The sequence below is a fragment of the Chanos chanos genome, chromosome 4, assembly GCF_902362185.1.
Source record: "Chanos chanos chromosome 4, fChaCha1.1, whole genome shotgun sequence".
Classification (NCBI taxonomy): domain Eukaryota; kingdom Metazoa; phylum Chordata; class Actinopteri; order Gonorynchiformes; family Chanidae; genus Chanos; species Chanos chanos.
In genome coordinates, this window is record NC_044498.1 from 19,710,065 (window position 1) to 19,731,441 (window position 21,377).

At 41.2% G+C, this 21,377-nt stretch overlaps 1 protein-coding gene across 3 annotated transcripts in view; it reads right to left on the reverse strand.

Annotated features, from left to right (window-relative positions):
* The window catches only part of rtn1b (reticulon 1b), a 39,381-nt gene that overhangs the window by 4,985 nt on the left and 13,019 nt on the right, over nt 1–21,377 (reverse strand). The window contains exons 2-3 of one of the 3 annotated variants that reach the window (XM_030771381.1): nt 18,824–19,552; nt 17,664–18,536 (exon numbers count right to left, since the gene is read on the reverse strand). The exons of 1 other annotated variant lie outside the window; for it this stretch is intronic. In XM_030771381.1, the coding sequence (XP_030627241.1) occupies nt 17,664–18,536; nt 18,824–19,552 (1,602 nt within the window). Of the gene's footprint in view, nt 1–6,046; nt 6,126–17,663; nt 18,537–18,823; nt 19,553–21,377 lie in introns of those variants that run through there. One more of the 3 variants, XM_030771383.1, reaches the window with a different exon arrangement.

Genomic DNA, 21,377 nt, shown 5'->3' on the forward strand with positions numbered 1-21,377 from the left:
TGTATAGAACAGTAGGCTGATGGCTTAGAAGCTACATCTCCAGTCATCCCATGATGGCACTGGCCTTGTCACACATGCTTGGTGGCTTCCTTTGTGTGTGGGGTGAAGGTGTGGCTGTGACTCCATTACACAGCGAGCAGAGGGAAGCAGTCAGTGCAGGCTTGTGACAGACACAGCTGCTACCACATATGCACTTGCTCTCTCTCCCTCTCTCTCTCTCACACTTACACACACATATACAACCATAACATGCATCATTCACATCACCAATTAGCTAGTCACGAGCCTTTTCTTCTGAGAGCCCACATGCTAACGCATGCACCCAAACATGCAAACACGCAGGCGTGCATGCACTCACTCACACACACACACACACACACACACACACACACACACACACACACACACACTCTTAAAATATACATACAACATTCAATCCATACATCTTCCATCATAGGTAATATTAAAGTGCATATGTAATGTTTTGGTGGCACCCTCGTGTGCTTAGTTAAATAACACTCTGTCACCACGGAAACTGGAGAGGTGGGTGCAGCAGAGTGAGCTCTGATGCAGTTGTCATAGCAACCACGCTCCATTTTTTTTTTCCCCCTCAGAGCAAGCTGACTGCCAGACGGAGTAACGAGGTGCTGATGAGCGGGGGGGGGGGGGGGGGGGGGGGAGTGGGTTAAGGGAAAGGGCGGTTTCTCTCACTCTCACATAATTCACTGACACTGAACACTGCTAGCAAGAGTGCTAAACAGCCTCTTTACTAAAGTGAGCTAATGACTTACAAATTCTAAATCAGAGACAATACATCACCAACCCGCATTTCAAATACCTCCTTTCAAGCACCATCAGCCATTTTGGATATTTTCACGCCTCACAGTGGCCTTGATTCTGCTGCTCTAAGGATTAATGATTAGTTGTCAATACCAGACGATCAATAGAACAAATGTGTCTGTGGGTGCATGAGTAGAGGTTTGGGAGACATTGTAATAGTAGTCTAGAACAAAAGCTGCAATAATACAACACAGTGAAATAAGAGCAATCTAAAATCCATCATCTATATTGTTGTGAGACTCCAGAACATAAGCCATAAAAAATATATATATATATATATATATATATAGTTCATTCAAAGCAATACACAATCCACTATTAAGACCGCTGTGAGACACTCATTACCCCCACCCCCACCCAAAAATCATCTATGAAATCAACTGTGAGACTGCAATTTATACAAACCTAGCAATGTTTCAGAGACCTGACTGAGACAATAAGTAATCTGGTCACTAAAGTAGCAGACTAAGGCAAAACACACACACACATATCCAGTGGGTGGAGACACACCCCTAAACAGAGGTGATGACAGCAGGGATACTATCACTTATCTCCAGCAAAGAAATAACTTGCACCAATCCACAGCAAAAAAAAAAATGCACAGAATCCACAGTTTAAAATAAGCACCACTGCAAAGCAGTTTACAACAAAACTCTGAAATCATTTGGTAAAAGCCTTGAGTCTGTGTGAAACTGGTAACATGGTCAAATAACTAGTCAAGGTAATTGTACTGCACTAGTCATAAGTTTTGTTATAGCATTTACACGTGCAATTCTCACCATCAGTCCAAAAAAAATCCTTCAAATTACTTCAGCATGACAGAAATTAACTCATTGTCTTTCTAACATAGTGACTCATGAAAAATTTCAGTGGTTAGTTGCAATGTGCAGAAGTGTGACTGGAGACATGGTAAGGAACAGACGGCATTACTCAGATAGCAATCAAAACAGCATTCATGACTGCATCCAGACATGAACCGTGTGGTTTCCATGTGAATGGTCAATTCATAAATAAACATTCTGAAAAAACTTTACGATAAGCTGACTCGCGTTCTTCACCTTCTTCTGCAATACAAAATAGCATTCAAAGCTTTTATATCAAACAGAGAGCCATCTCAATGGAAACTACGCTGTAAAATGAATACTAGGAACAGATTAGTTATTAAAGGGAACTGAGGGAAAATGATAAAATGGAGACTGAGGAGGCTGAAGTGCTGTTTTACCACTTCAGTGCAGCGACTATGCAAATTTGTCTTTGATTTTTTTGATTTCCGGCTCCCTTTGAATGAACAATGAACAGTACAAGCATTTTGCCTTTTACCTCCCTGAACTAAGGGCATCACAAGGCACAGGTGATGTGGGTACACTGTAAAATCTGGTATAGGACTTATATACCCTAACACACACACATGCAAGCACACACACACACAGGCCAGAGGTAATTAAAGCAGAGTTTAATCATTGGCCCAATCACACAGAGGATTTGAGCTTAGTGCCCTCTGAGGAACAACAGACAGGATATTATATTATTCAGAGGTCAGATAAGTTTCTCTGTCATAGTTAAGGTAAGCTCTCTGAGCATGCAGACCTGATAAGGAATACCTCTGGCATGTATGATACTAGGCTATACAATGCAATTTAACATGTAATATGATGTAATGCTACAGGTAACACAACAAATACATATTCTAAAGATACATAAAAATATTGTAAACAACCAGCATCAAAGTACACGTCACATCGATAAAACAAGCACAAAGTACACATCACGCCGAAGAACACATTATAATTTACAAAAAACAATTCCTGGCAAAACAACAAACTGTTCTGTTCACTGGGAACAAACAGTGGCTTCGTGACTAAGAATCACTATATCTCTCACTGCATGTCTGGACATGCAAAGTTTTTCTGTTTCCCTGTGGTTACAAATGAAGAATCAGGTGAAGACCTCTGACAGCGTCCAGAATCTGGACCACACAACTCAGCATCTTCAAATATATAATTATGATGCAATTGTTCTTGCTGCATTAGTGTCATATCTGCACAAACCAGGGACATAAACATTTCAACACTTCAACCTACGCTTCTGTAAAATCAAGTTAACTGTGTCAAAACACATTACTGTTGACCACTAATTCCAAATTTCTAAGATCCTTAAAAGCTTAGATGCTTCTAGAATCTTCCAGCACAACTCAAGATTCATTCATATATTTGTCTGGAATAAGAGTAGTGGTAAAGGATGGGAAAAAAACGCAAACCTTCTGGTTTGTGCTGTGACCTAAGTAGTTTTCTAACTGTTTCTGAGCAAGTAATTAACAACTTGTTAGATCTACACTGACAAACATTTGAGACTTCATGGAGTGCTTTCTATTATTCTTAGACCTGGTCTAAATAGCAACACATATTAAGAGTCATTATTTAAAATGATATTTATTTCAGGAACAATCTTAATCACCCTATGTCTAGGAGAAGATCATCCCCACAAGAAATACTCGCGCTAGGAAATAAGACCAGCCTGAGGGCCTGTCAGACACGAATTCTGGGTTAGATATTCCCATTGGAGAGCCGCATTTATCAAATTTGCAGATTTATCATTGTTATAATCTATTACACTATAAAAATACTTCAGATGAGTGAACATCTATACAGACTGCAAATTTCTCTTTCTCAATGCGGAAAAATGTAGACACCGATTCGAAACTGATCTGATCTCATATGATGTGGCCCCATTTGATCTTATTTGCTCCCATGTAACATAACCTGATTCTAATTCAAACTGACCTCATCTGGCAATTCTGGTGGTCCAGTGTGATGCAACTGGATGACTACACAGATAAACCCACATCCATAGAGTTAACAGCATTTCTACTTAATATTTCAACCAATGCAACCCTAATCATATAAAACAGAACAGAGCATACAACATTACTATTCATATATTTAAACTTACATCAACTGTGGCTAATTTGTTAGAGGAGTAGTTTAGTCATCATAAATGAAACAATTTAGCTTAATCAGGGACATGAAAAACAGATCGTATGTTCGATTCATGATTTTTTGTTTTTTTAACACTATTTTTTTTATTCCTACTCTTAAACTTTATTTAAATATGGGGTACTGTGAGAGCACCAGAGCAAAGAAAGCGGCATAGTTAAAAAACAAATGTCTGGCAACCTCAAATATGGTGACAGCTGAACTCTTGAAACACCTACTCCTGTAAACAACAATATATAAAATATATGAATATTCTAATCTGATCTAGAATACACGGTAAAACAAAAAGTGAAAAATAACAACAGGAAAAGGGAGAATAAAGCAAGGGCTTATACACAAATGACAAACTCAATTCCTTATAGCACTTTGCACCTTCACTGCCACAAAATGTGTTTATGCCAGAGGTTTTTTCTTTTTCTGGACCGTCCTACCAAGGGTGATTGGAGCCAGATACTGCTGACTTAAGGGTGTCAGAGTGACTCTGCTTGGCTCCGTTTTACTGGAATATACAATCAATAGACAGAGGGCAATGACATCAAATACCTGACTCAGGTATTATATTAAAAATCAAACTACTCAGCTTTGTCTTGTTATCCGCCCACACAGTGAGAGATCAAGTTTGCTACACCTGTTTTCATTTTTAGAGACAACAAATGAATATGCGAAGGAAAAACATGGATGCTTAACTGCCTAAGCACACAGGAGACGGCTCCTGGCATTTGTTCACGACAAAGTGAAGATTAAGCTGGCACACGGATTCTGAACGTAAAGAAAAGAAAGATATGAATACGGACTTGAGACCACTGCTGAAACCAGATTATTAATCCTTACCTCTTTCATTCTGATCAAAGCAAACATCCAAATCCCTTTAAAGAGGTCAGGTTGAATAAAAAAATGACCCTATCTGAGCTAAAAATACGTGGATATGAAAACATGCGAAACCTAAAATGCCTGATAAACTCAAGGGAAACAAGTAAACACACAGGTATTTAGTGATAAACACTCATCTATAACCTTTCCAAAACACAATAGCACACAAGTTAACATTAAGACAAGCCTCCACATACCATACCACTTGTGCTTTGCAACTGCCATTGCAAAAATTAGGCAAAATTTTTTACAACCATCAAAAATAATTACAAGTAGGTCCACTGCCGGAACATTCTATGGCACCTATTACAGCCTTCTTTGACACCGGGGCATCAGCAGTTCTAAGAAGCAACAGTACTGCTTGTGCCCACAATCTGACAGCTAAATAAACTGTTTCTAGTTAGAACCCCCATACTGCAAACACACATGCACATAGATACACACATACATAATTCATCCATGTGGTCTAACAGAGCGTCTGGCTCTATCAGGAGAATATCTCCCTTAAAAAACAAAAGATTCATATTGAAAGTGTAGGTCACACGTAGATGAGCACAGGAGCAGAGAGGAACAGCACAGACTTCTAGGTGGCCACGCCTCAGACATACTCACTCACCCACCCACTTACACACACACACACACACACACACAAAAAATCCTCCTTTATGCAATGGGCATGGTGAATAAACATGACAGGTAGTCAGACACAAAGGAGGGGGAGGGGCATATATGGAATTAATAACTGTCCTGCTCTCTAAAACAAACACACACACACAGACAGTCACACAACGCGCACACACACACATACACACGCACATGCATGTGCACACTAAAAATGCGTGACAATTAGCAACGTTGAGACAGGATGTTTATGTACCTACAAATCAGTGTAAATTATAAATAATTATAGGTTAAAACAATTATTATGTATTTACAGGATGGTTGGATCAAGAGGGAATGAGTGATGCTCAGGAGAGGGATGAAGAGGAGGAAGGGCGTGTCCCCCCCCCCTTTCCTCTTTCTCAACGGCCCACTAGTCTGTCCATCATGGCGGCTGCCTCAACGCACAGACACAGAGACATATACCGACAACACATGCACACACAAAACCCACGCCAAACCTGCCTGTGTATAACACCAAACACAAATTCAGTCATCAATGCAATACTATCCTGACCCTATTGTCCAGCATATCTCCGTTTAATTGCTTTCACCTGAGCCCCTCCCTCCCTCACTTTTTCCGTCGACCCTCTCGTCCCCCTTTATCACCGTCCCTCTACTCCTCTCCAACACCCCCCCCCCCACCCCCCACCCCTAGAATAGCACACACACACCGACAGTACCCTGGCACTTCCAGCTGCTCCAGAATCCCTCCATCTTGGTGGAGTCCGCGGCTGCTGCAGAGGTGCTGCTGGTCTGCATGTCGGCTGTGCTGGGTTAGGGAGAGGACTGAAGAGAACTGGCTAACGCTATAAACCCTACTGCTCCTACCGCTCCACTGCACTGCTGATGCTCTCTCTCTCTCTCTCCCTCACACAAGTACATGAATGATCCACGGGAGGAGGAGACAGAGAGAGAGAGAGAATGGGGGGTGGGGGTAGGGCAGAGGGGGTGGGGGCATAGAGAAAGGGAGGGAGGAAAAGAATGTGCGTCTGGGAGACAATCTCAGTGCTACCCCCTTGTGGACAGCACAGAAATAATGCTTCAGAGTGATCAAGAACAGGGACAAGAGGAGAGTATTGATGATTAGGATGATTCTGGTATGTATCAGAGGCTCAGAAATGCCACAGTCTAATGAACAATTACAGTAATGATAGTTTCATTTAGAGTACTGTCACTATAAAAGCCTGAGCTCTAAAGTAAATATGAAGGGTTGGACACAGACTCTCTCTCTCACTTTCTCTCTCTGTGATGATGCTCTGTGGGTGAATAGGAATGAGTCCTATCTTCTTATTTTGAATCTGAGATTATAACTAATCCTGGAGTAGATGATAAAATACTAACACAGATTTATCCTGTTTTTGTCCAATTTTATTTTGCCCATTCGCAGGTTGTCTGTTGTCTCTGGGTTTAATCTCCCGTCTGTTGGCAGCCCTGACATGCATTTGAACAATCTGCAGTGAGGAGAGCAATGCGTTCCAAAATCCTGCTGGCAGCAGATTAGCTCAAGATGACATCTAATATTAAAAATAAAACCATGGTACCATGCTAGCCCATTGTCTTAGAGGAGCAAAGTCACTCAAGTTAACTACGTTTATTCTGCACGTGTGTGAAAGTGATGAGATCAGTGTGTTAATGTGTGGAGAGTGATATCAGATGGTAAACATCATGAGTCAGCTCTATGTGTTTAAGGGAATCAGACGGAGGATTATTCTACACACACACGTATTTGGTGCACATACTCATAACTAATGCTCCCTCGGGAGGAGCACTTCTGGACCCACCAAAATAATCTTTAGTCTTTAAAATATTTCTAATCTTCAATTTAAAAAGGAGCCTAGTACAGACTGAGTTAGCCTACATGTGCCTTGATACATCCTTAAAAGAGATGAAAAACACTTGCTAGAATCGATGGCCGTTTTTGGGCGAGGTGCAATGCAGTATCGATGACTTCGATCAATTCAGGTCTCTTCGTCTGTATTACTGCGATTAAAGCTCGCTGAGAAAACATCAATTATGTACAAAGTTGCCAACCTACGTCTACACTCACTGATAACTTGCCTGGAATGACTAACGTTGGAAACCCATAGTCGACATAATTTCACGATCAATTGTTTCCAAAAGGAACGTTTCATGCAACGATTGTAAATGATTGCTTTACCATGCTACTAGCTCCGATCATCAGTAGGCTGAAGGCGGGCTATGTGAGTTAGCTGTAAGTCGTCATTTTGAAGTACTTCGAAAGGTGGGTTTTAAATGACGTCCCTGAACTGTGCGATACCCTTTCCATTTTGACTAATTAGAATAAAAACTGTGAGATAAATATTTCATGTATGTATTACAAACCATTTGCCGTACACTAGATACTCCATTACTTTCGCGGATGGTCTGACAAACGTGACAGAAAGACAGACAGAAAGAAAGAAAGAAAGAAAGACAGACAGACAGACAGAAAGAAAGAAAAAGAAACGACTGACTGAATGAATGAATGCGCAAGAGGTGCAGAGCTTACGTGAACAACTGATTGGATCAATTTGATGTATCTTCGTGGAAAGATCTTTATGCCAGTGTTCAAATAGGCCTATCTATGTATCTCAAACGGATCAATATTTAATTATATCGTTCTCTGGGGATATTAATGTACATTTGAACGTTTTGCAGTATTATTTGAAAGTAATCACCATGGAATCGTTCAAGACATTTTCAGATGATCACAAACATTCTACTTTGACAGTGCGTTCGCTACATCGTGCCACATTTGAGCAACAGCAGCCTGGAAAAAAAATGTTTTACGTTAAAATTTTTTAGGTCAAATCACTGTAAGTCCCTTCGGGAAATATTTCCATTAACGTCAAGTATTTCGAATAGGCAGCATATGCGCAAACCTTTTCTTGTAGTGTCCCGGAGCTTTAAAAACCATGGATACAAGTACAATCATTGGATAATCTACAGTTTCCATCTTTTGGCCATGGGTATTACTTACGTTTTTCAGTCCAGATGTCAGCAAACGCTGGTCCCCAAAAAAGGTCTTTTGTTATATTACCTTGACTCCTGGTAAACTACTCGCCCATGCTAGTGCTACGTTTATGGCTAATGCACTTTGACAAAAAGACATGGGGAAGAAGTGAAAAGCTTTTTGACGTGAATCACTGCTGACAGTTTTGACAGATTTTGCTTTAAGGAGCATCCTCGCAATTCTATGAAAAACACAACGGACAGACAAGATCTTTTATGCTAACATTATTACCGTTCACATCATAGGCCTAACGTTGTATCCTGATTCGAGCATTTAGTTTCTGCATCGCTCAATTCATTGTGAAAGCGTTACTCGTAGCGTTACCTACTTTTTACTTACTCTGTGTAGATAATATGTTTATTGGGAACTAAGTTGAAAAGCTGGAAGTGTATCAGCAACTAGTTGAACTAGTATAAAATTAGAGCTAAAAGCCTAACAGTTCAAAATGAGTCTTGGTGAAACTTACCTGGGATTTATTAGTAGACCTGATTGAAATGTTTTAAGACCACGTGGACAAAAAGGGGGATAAAGAAATTGTTGAATGCTTGTGAAGAAACAGGTGGGTTGTTATCGCTGGCAGTTTGATCGTGGAGATATCAAGAAGATACAGTGCATGGTGGTAAACATCTCACAGTCCATCTTTTGTTCTTTGCTGGAGAAGAATACCATTTGTATGATAAAAATATTATGCCCTTTTGTGGGAACAATAGGTTTCTGTACTGAGACTGAGTCAGGATGCATGTGACAGAGAAGCTGAAATATTGTGGCTTCTCTTGGTGCATGTGCACATCTTCACCCGACCATCACCTCTCCTGATATCTCGCGTAGTCTCCATCTTATTCAGCAATGACATATGTGTAAAGTTTAGCAAATCAGTAGTTTGTATGATGTTCATTATAATAACACAACTTCAGGGGAGAGGCATAACATGGCTAAAGCCACCTGTTATTTCTCAGTCCCCTCCTTGTTTGCTACACAGTATAAAATGATATGTAATCCTATTCAGAATGCTTTTTACCCTCTCTGTGCAGAGACACTGTAGGAGGAAACAGAAATGTTCTGTTGTTTAAGTGTTATAATAATCACTGTGATAATTATGTAGCTATCTTATGTGAGCTGATTAATGTGAGTTAATCAATGTAATCATTTGTGTTAAGATTCATAATGATATAATTACACGTTTTAGAGAGAGCGAGGGAGAAAATGACAGAGAGGAGGGATAAAGAAAAAGAGAGAATCAAGACTTTGACTATGCTTACTAGGATACATTGTTGAGAAGAGGTATTTGAGTTCTTTTTTTTTTTTTTTTTTTATAAAAAATGAGATCTGTGAAATAATGATGTATTACGAAATGGAGAAGGAATCTGAAAGGCGTGACTAATGTGTGTCCCATTCTGGAGGTGACAAGATTTCGTATAAAAGTTGGTGCTTTGTGAGGGTTGATTTAGCCACTCCCGGGACCAGCTCAGTATGTTGTATGCTGCTTTGGATTCATGCAATAAACTTGCACTGCATCGAACTGTGTGGGTTTTGACTGTTTATTCTGGAAGTAAGTGAACAGTGTGGTTAGGATCTTAGCCATATCTGGCCCTGGCTGGGGATCCTCACCCACAGTATCTAACTTGCATGTCTTAATAGCTATGATGGCAGCATAGCTCTCCAGCTGTTGCCCTCATTTTGCTTTGGCTAAAGAGAGCTGAAAATGGGGAAACACGGGTGAAATAATCCACACCAATTGTCATAACCATCCTCAGAAAGTTTATTTTTAACTAGCTAATAGCGCAGCTATTCAAACGATCATTCCCTGCTAGCTAGTCGCAGCTGCTTTCAATACTGTGCCAGAGGTTAAGCATGGACAGGCACCTGTGTTATTGTAAATGGATTATAATTTTCTCTAAATTCTCATGTCATGTGTTTTTTCATTTGTGTGTTTGGTTTTGAGCACTACACGGACATTTATATTAGAGACAAACTGTCTGAATTGAATCTTGAAGTCTCGAATGAGAGATTTGAAGGTAAGACATTCTTTTATCTTATACTTAATGGTGTCTGTGCTTGTTAGTTTGTTCAGTGTTTGAGTGCAGGTTGTATGAATTATGACAGAATCCTCAATTATATTCTTAAAACTAGCAAATGCAATGTTACTGGCCCTGTGACTGACAAACAGCAAAACTACTCCCTGTCTTAATGTTCAGTTTGTTTCCCAGGGTGGTTTAAAACATTCACTGCTGGGCAAGGAAAGGTGTCTAAGGCTGCTGAACTGAGTTAAAACTATGCAGCATGGATTTCAACATGGACATTTCGTGTGCACTGCCACAGATAGCAAACCTCTCATGTATTGTTACGTTGATATGTTTGAGGTTGTTTTTGGGCAGACAATTTCAGATGAGATATTTGTATTGACAGCTGTATCACTGACATCCCGGTATTATTATGCTGTTTCAAATATAGACAGGTATAATGTACTTTTATATCTTCATTTGAAGAAAAAAATCATACAAGTGAACAACATTAGTGTTTCTATGGAAAACTCTGCAGTACCCTCTTTGTCTTTTTCATAATACATTACTTCTCATAAGTTACACATAGATTCTTTGTCCCCTATTGTTTACACTGGTCATCCTTTTAATGGTGCTTGGATATGCACAGCCAGTGTCCCAAGTCTATTCACTTCTGTCTCCAATGCACCCTCATAACCTAGTACTTAACCCTGTCGCCAGCATCACATACACTCTGAAAGTCCATCAGTGGATTGATGTGAGGGAAGAGAGAGAGAATGAGGATGTCATGGCTATTGTGCCACTTTCTACGGCAGATGTAACTGAGATGTCCAGAGAGTCACACTACATAACCTTAGAACAGTTTCTAAACTCTCACTCTTTATCAGTTACATTAAAGGTAAGTCCATTAGGGTTAAGTTTTCCTCTTTATAACTTATGTTCAGTAAGGTAAAGAAAGTCTTAATTAGTCAAGTAACTATTAGTTAACCATGGCTTAGATAAGTTGGTCTGGCTTTGAGTATGTTTATTATACTGAAATTAGCTGGCACATTTAAATAATGATGAATTTAAATTTAATCAGTGTTTGAACAAAGCTACACTGACTGCTTAAATGCTTTTGTGAATTCAGACTCTACTTGACAAGGAATGGATGATTAGTTAAATCATTTATATGAATAATGAGTCTTTCTGACAGGAAAAAGGTTTTCTTTGTCTGTAGTTGGTCTGTTTTTTTTTTATCTCCTCTTCTGTCTCTAATTCACCATTGCTGCATGTGGTGAAACAGCAGAATGCATTGATACACTTGAGTGGCTAGAGAGAACAGACACAATCCCATCTGTCACAGAGATATGTTACTATAAACATCCAGCCTAATGAGGAGAGAGGAGGCGAATGTATGTCTTACTGGGGTGTACGACTGTGAGAACTGGAAAAATACAGCAAAGCTTTTTAATGAGGAGAGCTGCTAAAAAATATCCTTGCACATTGTGTATCTTATGTCCCACAGAGATTCAAGAACTGCAACACTTTTCCAGCATTTTCTCTCTGTTTGAAATGTCAGTGTGGAAGATTTTGCTGCTGTAACCCCTGACTCCAAACAGTGACACTGTATTTCCCTGATGTGACATAAGTGTGATTATACGCGTCACTGGAATATTCACTGGTGTGGGTTTTGTTCACACTGTTGTAATGTGTAAGAGCACTCTTGTCACAGCGGCATGTGAAAACACAGCCCAGTCCTCCTGTACTTTGCATCTGTGATGTGGTTGAGAGAAGGTGAGAGTGGACAGAGGTGTACTGCCTTTTGACGTGAATAATTGATGGGAACAATGCAGGGATCACGTGTTAGCGCGGAGCCCTCGGTGCTAGCACAGCAAAACTGCTTCCAACTGCTGCTGACTCACGCTGTCATTATGTCTGTCTTTCACCCCTAAAAAAAAAAAAAATCTATTCCAAAAATTATGCTTATATTTGCCAATATCACATACTCTCATGTCACACACACAGACTTTATTATTTTAATATACATATATATTTACCTTTGTGGGTTGAACTGGTACTTTTCTATTGATATGGCTTTTTCTATTTAGACCGAGTTTTAGTTGAGATACAGTAAACAAACGAACACATCAGTGCCTCAATTTCCCCGTCTTTTTTTATGCATCAGATTAACAGCTTTCAGACTACGCTCCATCAGCTCAGCCATCACAGGGGAATGATTATGGGTTAAAATGACTGACAGCTAACAATGCTTTTCTAATGTAGTCTTATGATGAATGGTGTCAACAACACAAATGGCATGCTGAATATTTAAATATTCCCCATTAGACTGTTACTCAAACGAACACAGCACTAAGCACAGGCCAGAGAGTAGCAAATGATTGTACAACAACATTAATGGCCTGATTTGGAGCTTTGCTACTTTGGTGCATAATGAGTTGTTAACAAACTTGTGGTTTGAAACCATTTATGGAAATATTACAGCACGGTTTCAAAATGGCTTCTGTCGTACTTGTCACTGATGTCAGCCATACTTTAAAGCACACTGCCTACTCTCTTTAAAAACGAGCAAAAACACGCAGTTACTGTATGACATTGAAACATACCGTTATGACCTCTGAGTGCTATGAAGGAAAAGGAGAAAGGACACTAGTCCTTATTCATTTAAGATTTTTGAGTGATGTCTCATTGTTAAACGGTGGGTCCCTGACCTGCTGTTTACATGAGGGACTGTTGGTGGTGATTTGTATGTCTGTGGAGGGAGAGGGCGTGGGTTGGCTCTGCAGTGAGTGTATGGAGGAAATGTGCAGCATGAGTAATGTTAGCCAAATCTGTATGCTTAACTGAGGACTTTCTTATCACACACACACACACACACACACAATAAAGCTCTCTTGTTTGGGCTACTTGTTAGGGCTATTGACCGGCAACCAAGATGTTACTGATTGACATCCCAGATGTACGTTAGGGGATATATATCAGTATCTGTATCAGTCTCTAACCTTATTAAACATTTAATATAAAGAGGTTAGAGTAAATCCCTGTTTCTTATTTTAAAAGCTGTATTAAATCTTAACATTTCTAAATCAATATGAACATAAGGTACTAGGTCTGTTGAGCTGGTATTTAACTTTTGTTGAAATAATCCATTTAATTTTTACAACACGGGAAATTCACCAGTGTTGAATTAACTATGAGACTGTTCATTAAATTTGCGATGCAGATCAGGACTTGGATTAAGTTAAAGTAATATAAGTCAGTTTCCCACACAGTACAACAATTGGCTTAAAATATAATTCACACTGAAGTTCTTCCACTACGAAACTGCTAATCACTCTGTTTGCCTGTAAATAAGATATTCTGTTTTTCAACAAACTGTCAATATCAGTTTATAATCATGGTATGATTGGAATGGTAGTGCTCTCTGAGTCAGCACCACTGCTATCACAGGCTTTAAATAGGCTTTGCTGTGTCATTGCCTGCCCTCCTACTCACTGCCATCACCATGGAAACCAGGACCTTTCAAAGGCTGTAAAGGATAAGACACTTGCCCATCAGTGATGTCAGCACACACACACACACACACACACACACACACACAGAGTGTGCATGTCTTAACATATCAGCATCTTAACTCACACTTTGAAATGGACATATGTGAGGAATCGGAGGGGGGGGGTCAGAAGAGCATAGTTTTAAGTTCCAGGTTGAGACTCTTGAGCAGAAGCAGCAGACCGTGAAATGAAAAGAGAGATCAAAACATTGACACAACTTGCTCTCAAGATTCTTATGAATGATTCATGTTTCCTTGACTACACTGCCCAGCTCTCAAGGTACACGGAAAACATCCACTCAACATCGAAATACTCCTCTCTCCAGTGCTTTTGGCTTACTACAACTATGTATGTCTATATATATATATATATATATATATATATATGTATGTATGTATACACACACACACACAAACACATACATACATATCTACATACATATATATATATATACTGTATATACTTTGAGACCACTTACTGAAACACTGTGGAACAAACACACACACACACACACTTACACTTGATGGCAAACAGCAGGATGAAATGGAAAGAAAATGTCTTTCCACAAGTTTCTCAATGCCACTATCTACCTGTGTGAGGAAGCTAACCACCTATAAATGTCTCTATATACTGTAGGCAATGTGAAATGGAGGTGAGAAAGAGAGAAAGTGGAGTTCAGAGCCCCCTGCTGGCCACAGCTGGTAAAACAGAAGATATCTTCAGTACAACAAAGATATGCTATCGTCATATCCTTCCTCTGCCTTCTAGAAGCCTCCCTAACACACACAGAGCTCAGGAGAGCGGATGGGAGGGGTGGGCTCTGGGTGAAGGATTTCACTGCGACTCCAGACTGTTGCACCACGCCCTGACACATTGTTTCCTCTAACAGTGATCCAGAGGGAAATGACCACACACACACAGATGACAAATACAAGGGTAACACAGCTTTTCTCTGACCGAAAATCACTTTTAAAGGTACGACAGAGTATTGCAGGCTTACATCATAAAAAAGGACAAAATGCATACATTAAAGAATATCTACAGTGTTTACCAGACAAACAAAACAGGCTGATATAGTGATATAGTGATTTCTTTGAGGACAACTGAGTGAAATGACTGAAATAAAAGCATGACTGGTGAGATCTGATACCTAGCAGTGATTAGTGTGTTTACAGTGTTTTTTAATAGAGTACATAATGTAATCTACTGTGCTGTGGAACAGTTCGTTAGTCCAGTTCTATTCAATTCTGTTCATTTCAGTGCTACCTCACAAACATGAATATTTTTAATATATTATTGTCAGAACATCCAAAACGAGGACATACAGGAGTTCTGAGAGTTCTTCTCTCTCTCCCAGTCACAACAAAATCCCCATTTAAACTCCTCAGACATTGTGTTAAATACCAGTGTTTACAGAGCTTTTCTTATGTCTGGCTGCTTTAGGCTCTCAGAGGCGTGATAGTTGGCACAGCCCTGCCTCTGTACCAGAGAGAAATGGCATCATCAAATGAAATCTGAGCAAATGAAAACGCTGTCATCATCACCTGTCTACTGTGACTAGAGCAGCCGTTCCTCATTGTGAGGTGCTGCACCGTGACTATCCGAGCACCAGAGGGCAGCACTCTATGCTTGAACAGTAAAAAAGTGGTGGTGATTTAATCAGACAAGCCTGAATATCACAGGGAACATTTTGGCTCATCAGACAGCAGTCTATACCTGAGTCTGGAAACAAACTGTCTCTTAAACCGTATAAAATGGAACACGACGCCACACACACACACTCACTGATTATGTCCTGATGAGCCAAACATCAGAAAACAAATCAGCCATCCAGTCATGATTACATATTTAATGAAGAACTTCAGTGTCTGATGCTTGATAAGGGATGATTATATCTAACAAAGGGAAGTATCGTTTTATTCAAGGGTCTATAAGTCAACATAAACACACACACAGAGGCATGTTACATATTTACCGTTCATTATACTGCTGACTGCCTGCAAGTCTGCTCATTATACTAATGCTGGCAGAGCTTTAGAAAAACACACAAACTAGCTCCCTCAGAGGAACCTCTAAGGCACACACTCACTCCGACTGCTGTCTGCCATCACTTAGATACAGACCGTGCAGTGCTGGTAATTAGCAGCCGAGGCTGGGTTTGGTTCGCCTTTTCTCTTTCACATACCCAAAGTCCCCTGGGGAAGTTTGTTCCATGTTTATCCACACAACTAGCACAAAACTAAAGACTGCAATATAGAGTTGTGCCATGTTATGTCTTGGAAAGTCTAGAAGGTTTTTTGTTATGTAGTTTAATGAAAACATTCAAAAATGAGAAACGTGAAATTGCATGTTAATTTAAGGTAATAAAACATGTTGGCATTGAGTATGTGTAGTATGTATGAGTTGAGTACTGCATGTGTTTTATGTGTTTTATGTGTTTTGAAATGTTTGGAGGTTACCCCAGAATGCTGTGTCATCTTTCATGATGTAAACAACCCCATGTAAAGCTATGATGACATATGAAACTACATAACATGTAGTACATCTGTGGAATAGTACAGAACAGGTATGTAGCACATTATTCTATGTGGGTCTCTCTGTTGCAGTGTCATTTTTATGAGACGTGCTGTTGATTTACAGATCTGCTGTTACACCAGGGTCAGCACTGATGCACGTTAGAAATGGTTCAACAGGAAATGCCTTCTAGAAATTTGGGTGCAGCTCTGTGTGTGAGTGTGTGTGTGTGTGTGTTTTCCTGGCAGAGCCCATTTGTCATATAAAAAAGTTTGTCCTCGTACAAAGTTTATCTTTCTGATGGATTCAAGTTGTCCTCAAGGCATACTCAGTGCCTTTCTTCAAAAGTACATTTGGGAGACGAATAAAGCTTGAAATTGTTGCACATTTCATTGAAACTGACTTACAGAGTTTGGATTTTAAGAGACAAGTTGCAATACAACCATCACATGGTGGCCAGACATGGAACCCAGTGGGGTTGTTTGGTGCTGTAGGCTTCTGAGGTGCTAGGTTGTCGACCCCTGTTGTACTATGTCATTATTTGCCTCTTTGTGGCTGACCTGCTAGCTTCCATTCACCTTGGATCTGAACAAATTAAATCTGAATTAAGATATAAATAAGAGATCTACGACTGACTGGATGATTTTTGCGAGTTGAACAGTTCGCGCTCTACCATAGACCCTGTTGTGCATGATAACCCTAGGACACCGGCTGTTTCTGAAATACTAGATCCAGTGCGTCTGGTATGAGCAATCATAAAACATTCAGAGGTCAAAGAGGTCACTCTTTTTGCCCATTCTAAAGTTCAGCTAAATAGTAACCGGGTTCCTCAATATCTGTCTGCTTGCTCGGTGTAGCAAACTGTGACTCACTGTTTGTGGGAGCTATCTGTTTTTTAAAACGGGCTGATGTGCACAGTAAACTGATCACTGAGTCCATAGAGAGATTTCAGTTATGAGATGATTCATATACTGATACAAACATAAATGGAATATTATTTGTTTGTCTTCATCAGGTTAGACCTATTTGTTTTGTTAGCCACAGTTCTCAACATATATAATATTACTTAACGTAAAAAATAATCAGATAGCAATAATAAAACAGGGTTTCTCTTGCTATCACCCTCACTCTCATTTTTATTTTTCACTTTAAAAGTGAAAGTGAGAGTGTTACATACATTAAAAATGAATAGTCAGTAGGAATGCAGAGAACTTACCTTTCTCTCTGGTCAGGCCCCGGAGGATGACGGGAGGAGCGGCTTGTCTTTCAGAGCCCCTCCGGCCCTGGGTGGAGCTCCTCCTCTCCCTTCTCTTTTCCTCTGCGGCCGGCTCCTCCACCCTCAGCTCTGGTAGGGCTGGAGAAGCAGCAGGAGTGGTGGAGGGGGTGGTGGTAGTGGTGGAGGGTTTGGGTTTGTCTTCTGAACTGATGACACTAGGTGTCTTCTCCTTAGGAGGACCACTGGGAGCTGGAGCAGCTGGAGCAGCAGGAGCAGCAGGAGCAGTCGGAGCGGCAGGAGGAGCTTTGGCGGGTGCGGCTAAGGGTGAGGGAGAGTCGAAAGGCTTTGAGTCAGCCTTACGGCCCGCAGTGGCGCTGGTGTCTTGGTGACCTCTCTTTGGGCTCTCTTCTCCACAGGACTCCAGCACCAGCTCGCTGTCCAACTCGGCTTCACGTTCTTCCCTGAGGATACTATACTGCATGGAAGGGCTATGGGCAGAGACGGGGGTGGAGATTGAAGCAGGGGTGTGGCTTGGAACAGGAGCAGGGGAAGAAACAGGGACTGGGGCAGAGACAGGGACAGGGGAAGCTGGAGGAGGGCAAGAGCTGTTGCTGAAACTCATATAGCCAGAGCCTGGTGACTGCTGGTTTGGCTCCTCTGATACATACTCGATTTCAGAGTCACCTGACTCATCTGCGTCACGAGAGGACAGAGGACGTGCAGGTTTTGGGTCAATACTCTCTGCTGGAGAGCTGGCCTGCTTAGGAATGGTCTGAGGAGGTGAGGGGGTGACAGGAGCCTTGTCCTGGGTGGAGCTTATTGGTTTGACTTCCCCAGCCTGGCCCATAGGGTCTGAGGGAGAGTCAGACTCCTCTATAAAGACATGAGAGAGAGAGAGAGAGAGAGAGAGAGTGAGGAAGATGAGATAATATTGCTGTGGACATAGTTTCATAGTAACTTTAGAAAGTCCCTTGCAATCCTAAGGGGTTAGAGTTGGTCTTTGAAGGACAGTGGACAGCATGCAGCTATATAGCATAACTAACATCTCAAAATATACAATTAACATCAGCTAAATCCACACAATACTACTATATAGCATTAAAAATCTAGCATAAAATGTAGCATTTAAATATGTGCTGTTTAGAGGCTGTAGTATTTACCTGTGAGAGGTGGGGTGGAGGATCCAGGACTCTCATCCTCAGGCTCAGACAGAGTGACAATGGGCACTCCCTCCAGGCCGAGGCTGAGGATGCTGTCCTTCTCTGACACCGTCACTGGGAGCCTCTGCTGGGTGGCTGAGGGTGACACAGAGGTGGGTGGTGTCTCTGTTAGGGTGATTTTAACAGGGCTGGTGCTACTGCCTGTCTCTGGAGAGCGATAAGGCTGGTAGTCAGACAACTCTTCATCAGAGGGTTCCTCTACGTAAGGGAACGCGTGTGAGTCCAGTGCCGGGCCCAGGTTCTCCTCCACCCCATCTGATGGGCTCTTCTCCATGTAGTCTCCTCCTTGGCTGGGCAGTGAGGTTGCCTCTGAGGTATGAGTCTTTCCCCAATCTTCCACGGGGCTATGGGGGTCCTCCTTGCGGCTGATGTCCATGTAGTTGTAGGCAGAGTCAGGGGTTTTATCCGAGTCCAGGAGCTTGTGGGCTCCGTCGCTGGCCTCACCAGGGGTCATCTCAATGCCCGAGTCAGAGCTGAACATGGCATGTGACTCCAGGCCGGAGATGAGGTCATCGCTGCCTGCTGAGTGCTTCTGCCCTGTTCCGCCAAGGTCACCTGATAAGTAGGAGGTGTCCTGCTGAAGAGAATAATTCTGATTGGACAAGAGGGATGTGTAGAGGTCATCTGTGTCGCCAGAGGACTTTTTCAGCAGGTTAGAATCAGCTTTTTCTACAGAAAGGGAAAAAGAGAAAAAGAGCACTGTATAATCTGCTGATCTCTGTTCACCAGACTGTGTCAATATCTGTCCAAGCAGAACTGTGTGAACAACTGTCAAATCGCTAATTTCAAATCATGTGTTGCACATACAATATAGCCAATACTGCCATACTGCCTCTGTGTGTGTCTGTATGTGTGTGTGTGTGGGGTGGGGGTTGGGGGTGGGGTGGTATAAACACATACACACTGATCTAAACAGATTTACCGGAGGCTGCGTGTGGCCTTGGCAACACAGACTAAAATTATTCTAACGTGAATCCCACACATCTCCATACTAAGTGCCTTCAATGGGGGAAGAAAAAAAAACTGACAAGATGCTCGTTTTCTACATGTTGCTGAAACAGTATTTGTCTGATATTTGATGAAATCTGTAGAAAAGCTGAACTAGAGACAAGATTCCAAAGAAATAACACTGTTGCTGAAGAATTTTAAAAAATAACTGAAAACAGCAACAGAGGGGTCCAAACAAAACAGTCTGTATCGATAAGTGGAGTGGAAAAATGCTGTTGTGTGGCCAAGTCACACACACACACACACACACACACTACAGTCAGAAATCACACAGGGTTCCCCTAAAGAAATGCCTGTTAGTCCAAAGCATGTGAACACTGAGGAGTTATGCTCAATATACTTCAAAATAATATTTCTGATACAATAACTGGACTACTAACAAAGCATTTTCATTTTGCAAATTTGAATCGAAGTGCCTCACAGATGATATAGACCACATGTTATGTCATTTGGAGCTGCCACTCATCACTGGTAGAACTTGAAATGTTTCAGTATAAATTTGTAAAATGCAGAAATCCAGTGCACCAATCTCGTGGGTCCAAAAGGCAGGACATTTCACAGGATTTTTTTGGCTGCTTCATAAATATTATAAACCAAATTTCACATAATTTTACGTAATAATTCATGAGAAGAAGATTTTAAGGAGTTTTTGAAACTAATCAGAATTACTAATGGCTGAAAAAGTTTCTTTTCTAAAAGAAGAAGATGAAGAAATGAATAACATATCATTGAATGCAGTGTGTTGCCAGAGTAGCTCCTCTGTTTGGCTCTCTTAAATGTAACCCATGTTTACATGCTGAATCTTATTAAAAACAATTAACGGCCATTTAAATCCCTGTTTAAAGTACTGCATATTTGTCCTTCATAAAGGTAACCTCAAGAAAGCCACTAATCCATTACAGCAGCATGCTGCAATCAACTCTTTCTAAAGGGCTTGATTTCTATTTGCTGACATGGGTGTGTTTGCTACTGTATGAATACAGTCATGTTTGCAACCTGTGTTTAGTCAGCATCACTTCGACCTCCATATGTGACTGAATGAGTAACTAAAGGGTAGCCATTGGCTCCACAATGCCTTTCTTCTCAAGTGCCCTTGAGCTGACAGCTGTGAGTTTGACCTGTTAGTGTGTATGTGTGCGCGCGCGCACATGTGTCCTAAATAGCCCTGTATTTCAGGTGGCCGCTCTCTTGGAGTGTCCTCCAGCGTGTTTGCCTGGGGCGTGGCAATGACAGCTCTCAGCAGCAGTGTGTGACGGTGCTATCCTTCTCTCCCTCTCTCCATTTTCTCTTTCTGTTCCTCCTCCTCTCATCATCTCATCGGTCGTCCTGCTATAAGGTAGCTTGCGTGCTCCCCCCTCCCTATCTCTCCCTCTCTCCCTATCTCTCTCTCTCTCTCTCTCTCTCTCCCCCTCTCCCTATCACTCTCTCTCTCTCTTTTAATGTGGCTATTTTTGGCAGACACACATTTCCCTTCAGGACGCTTGTC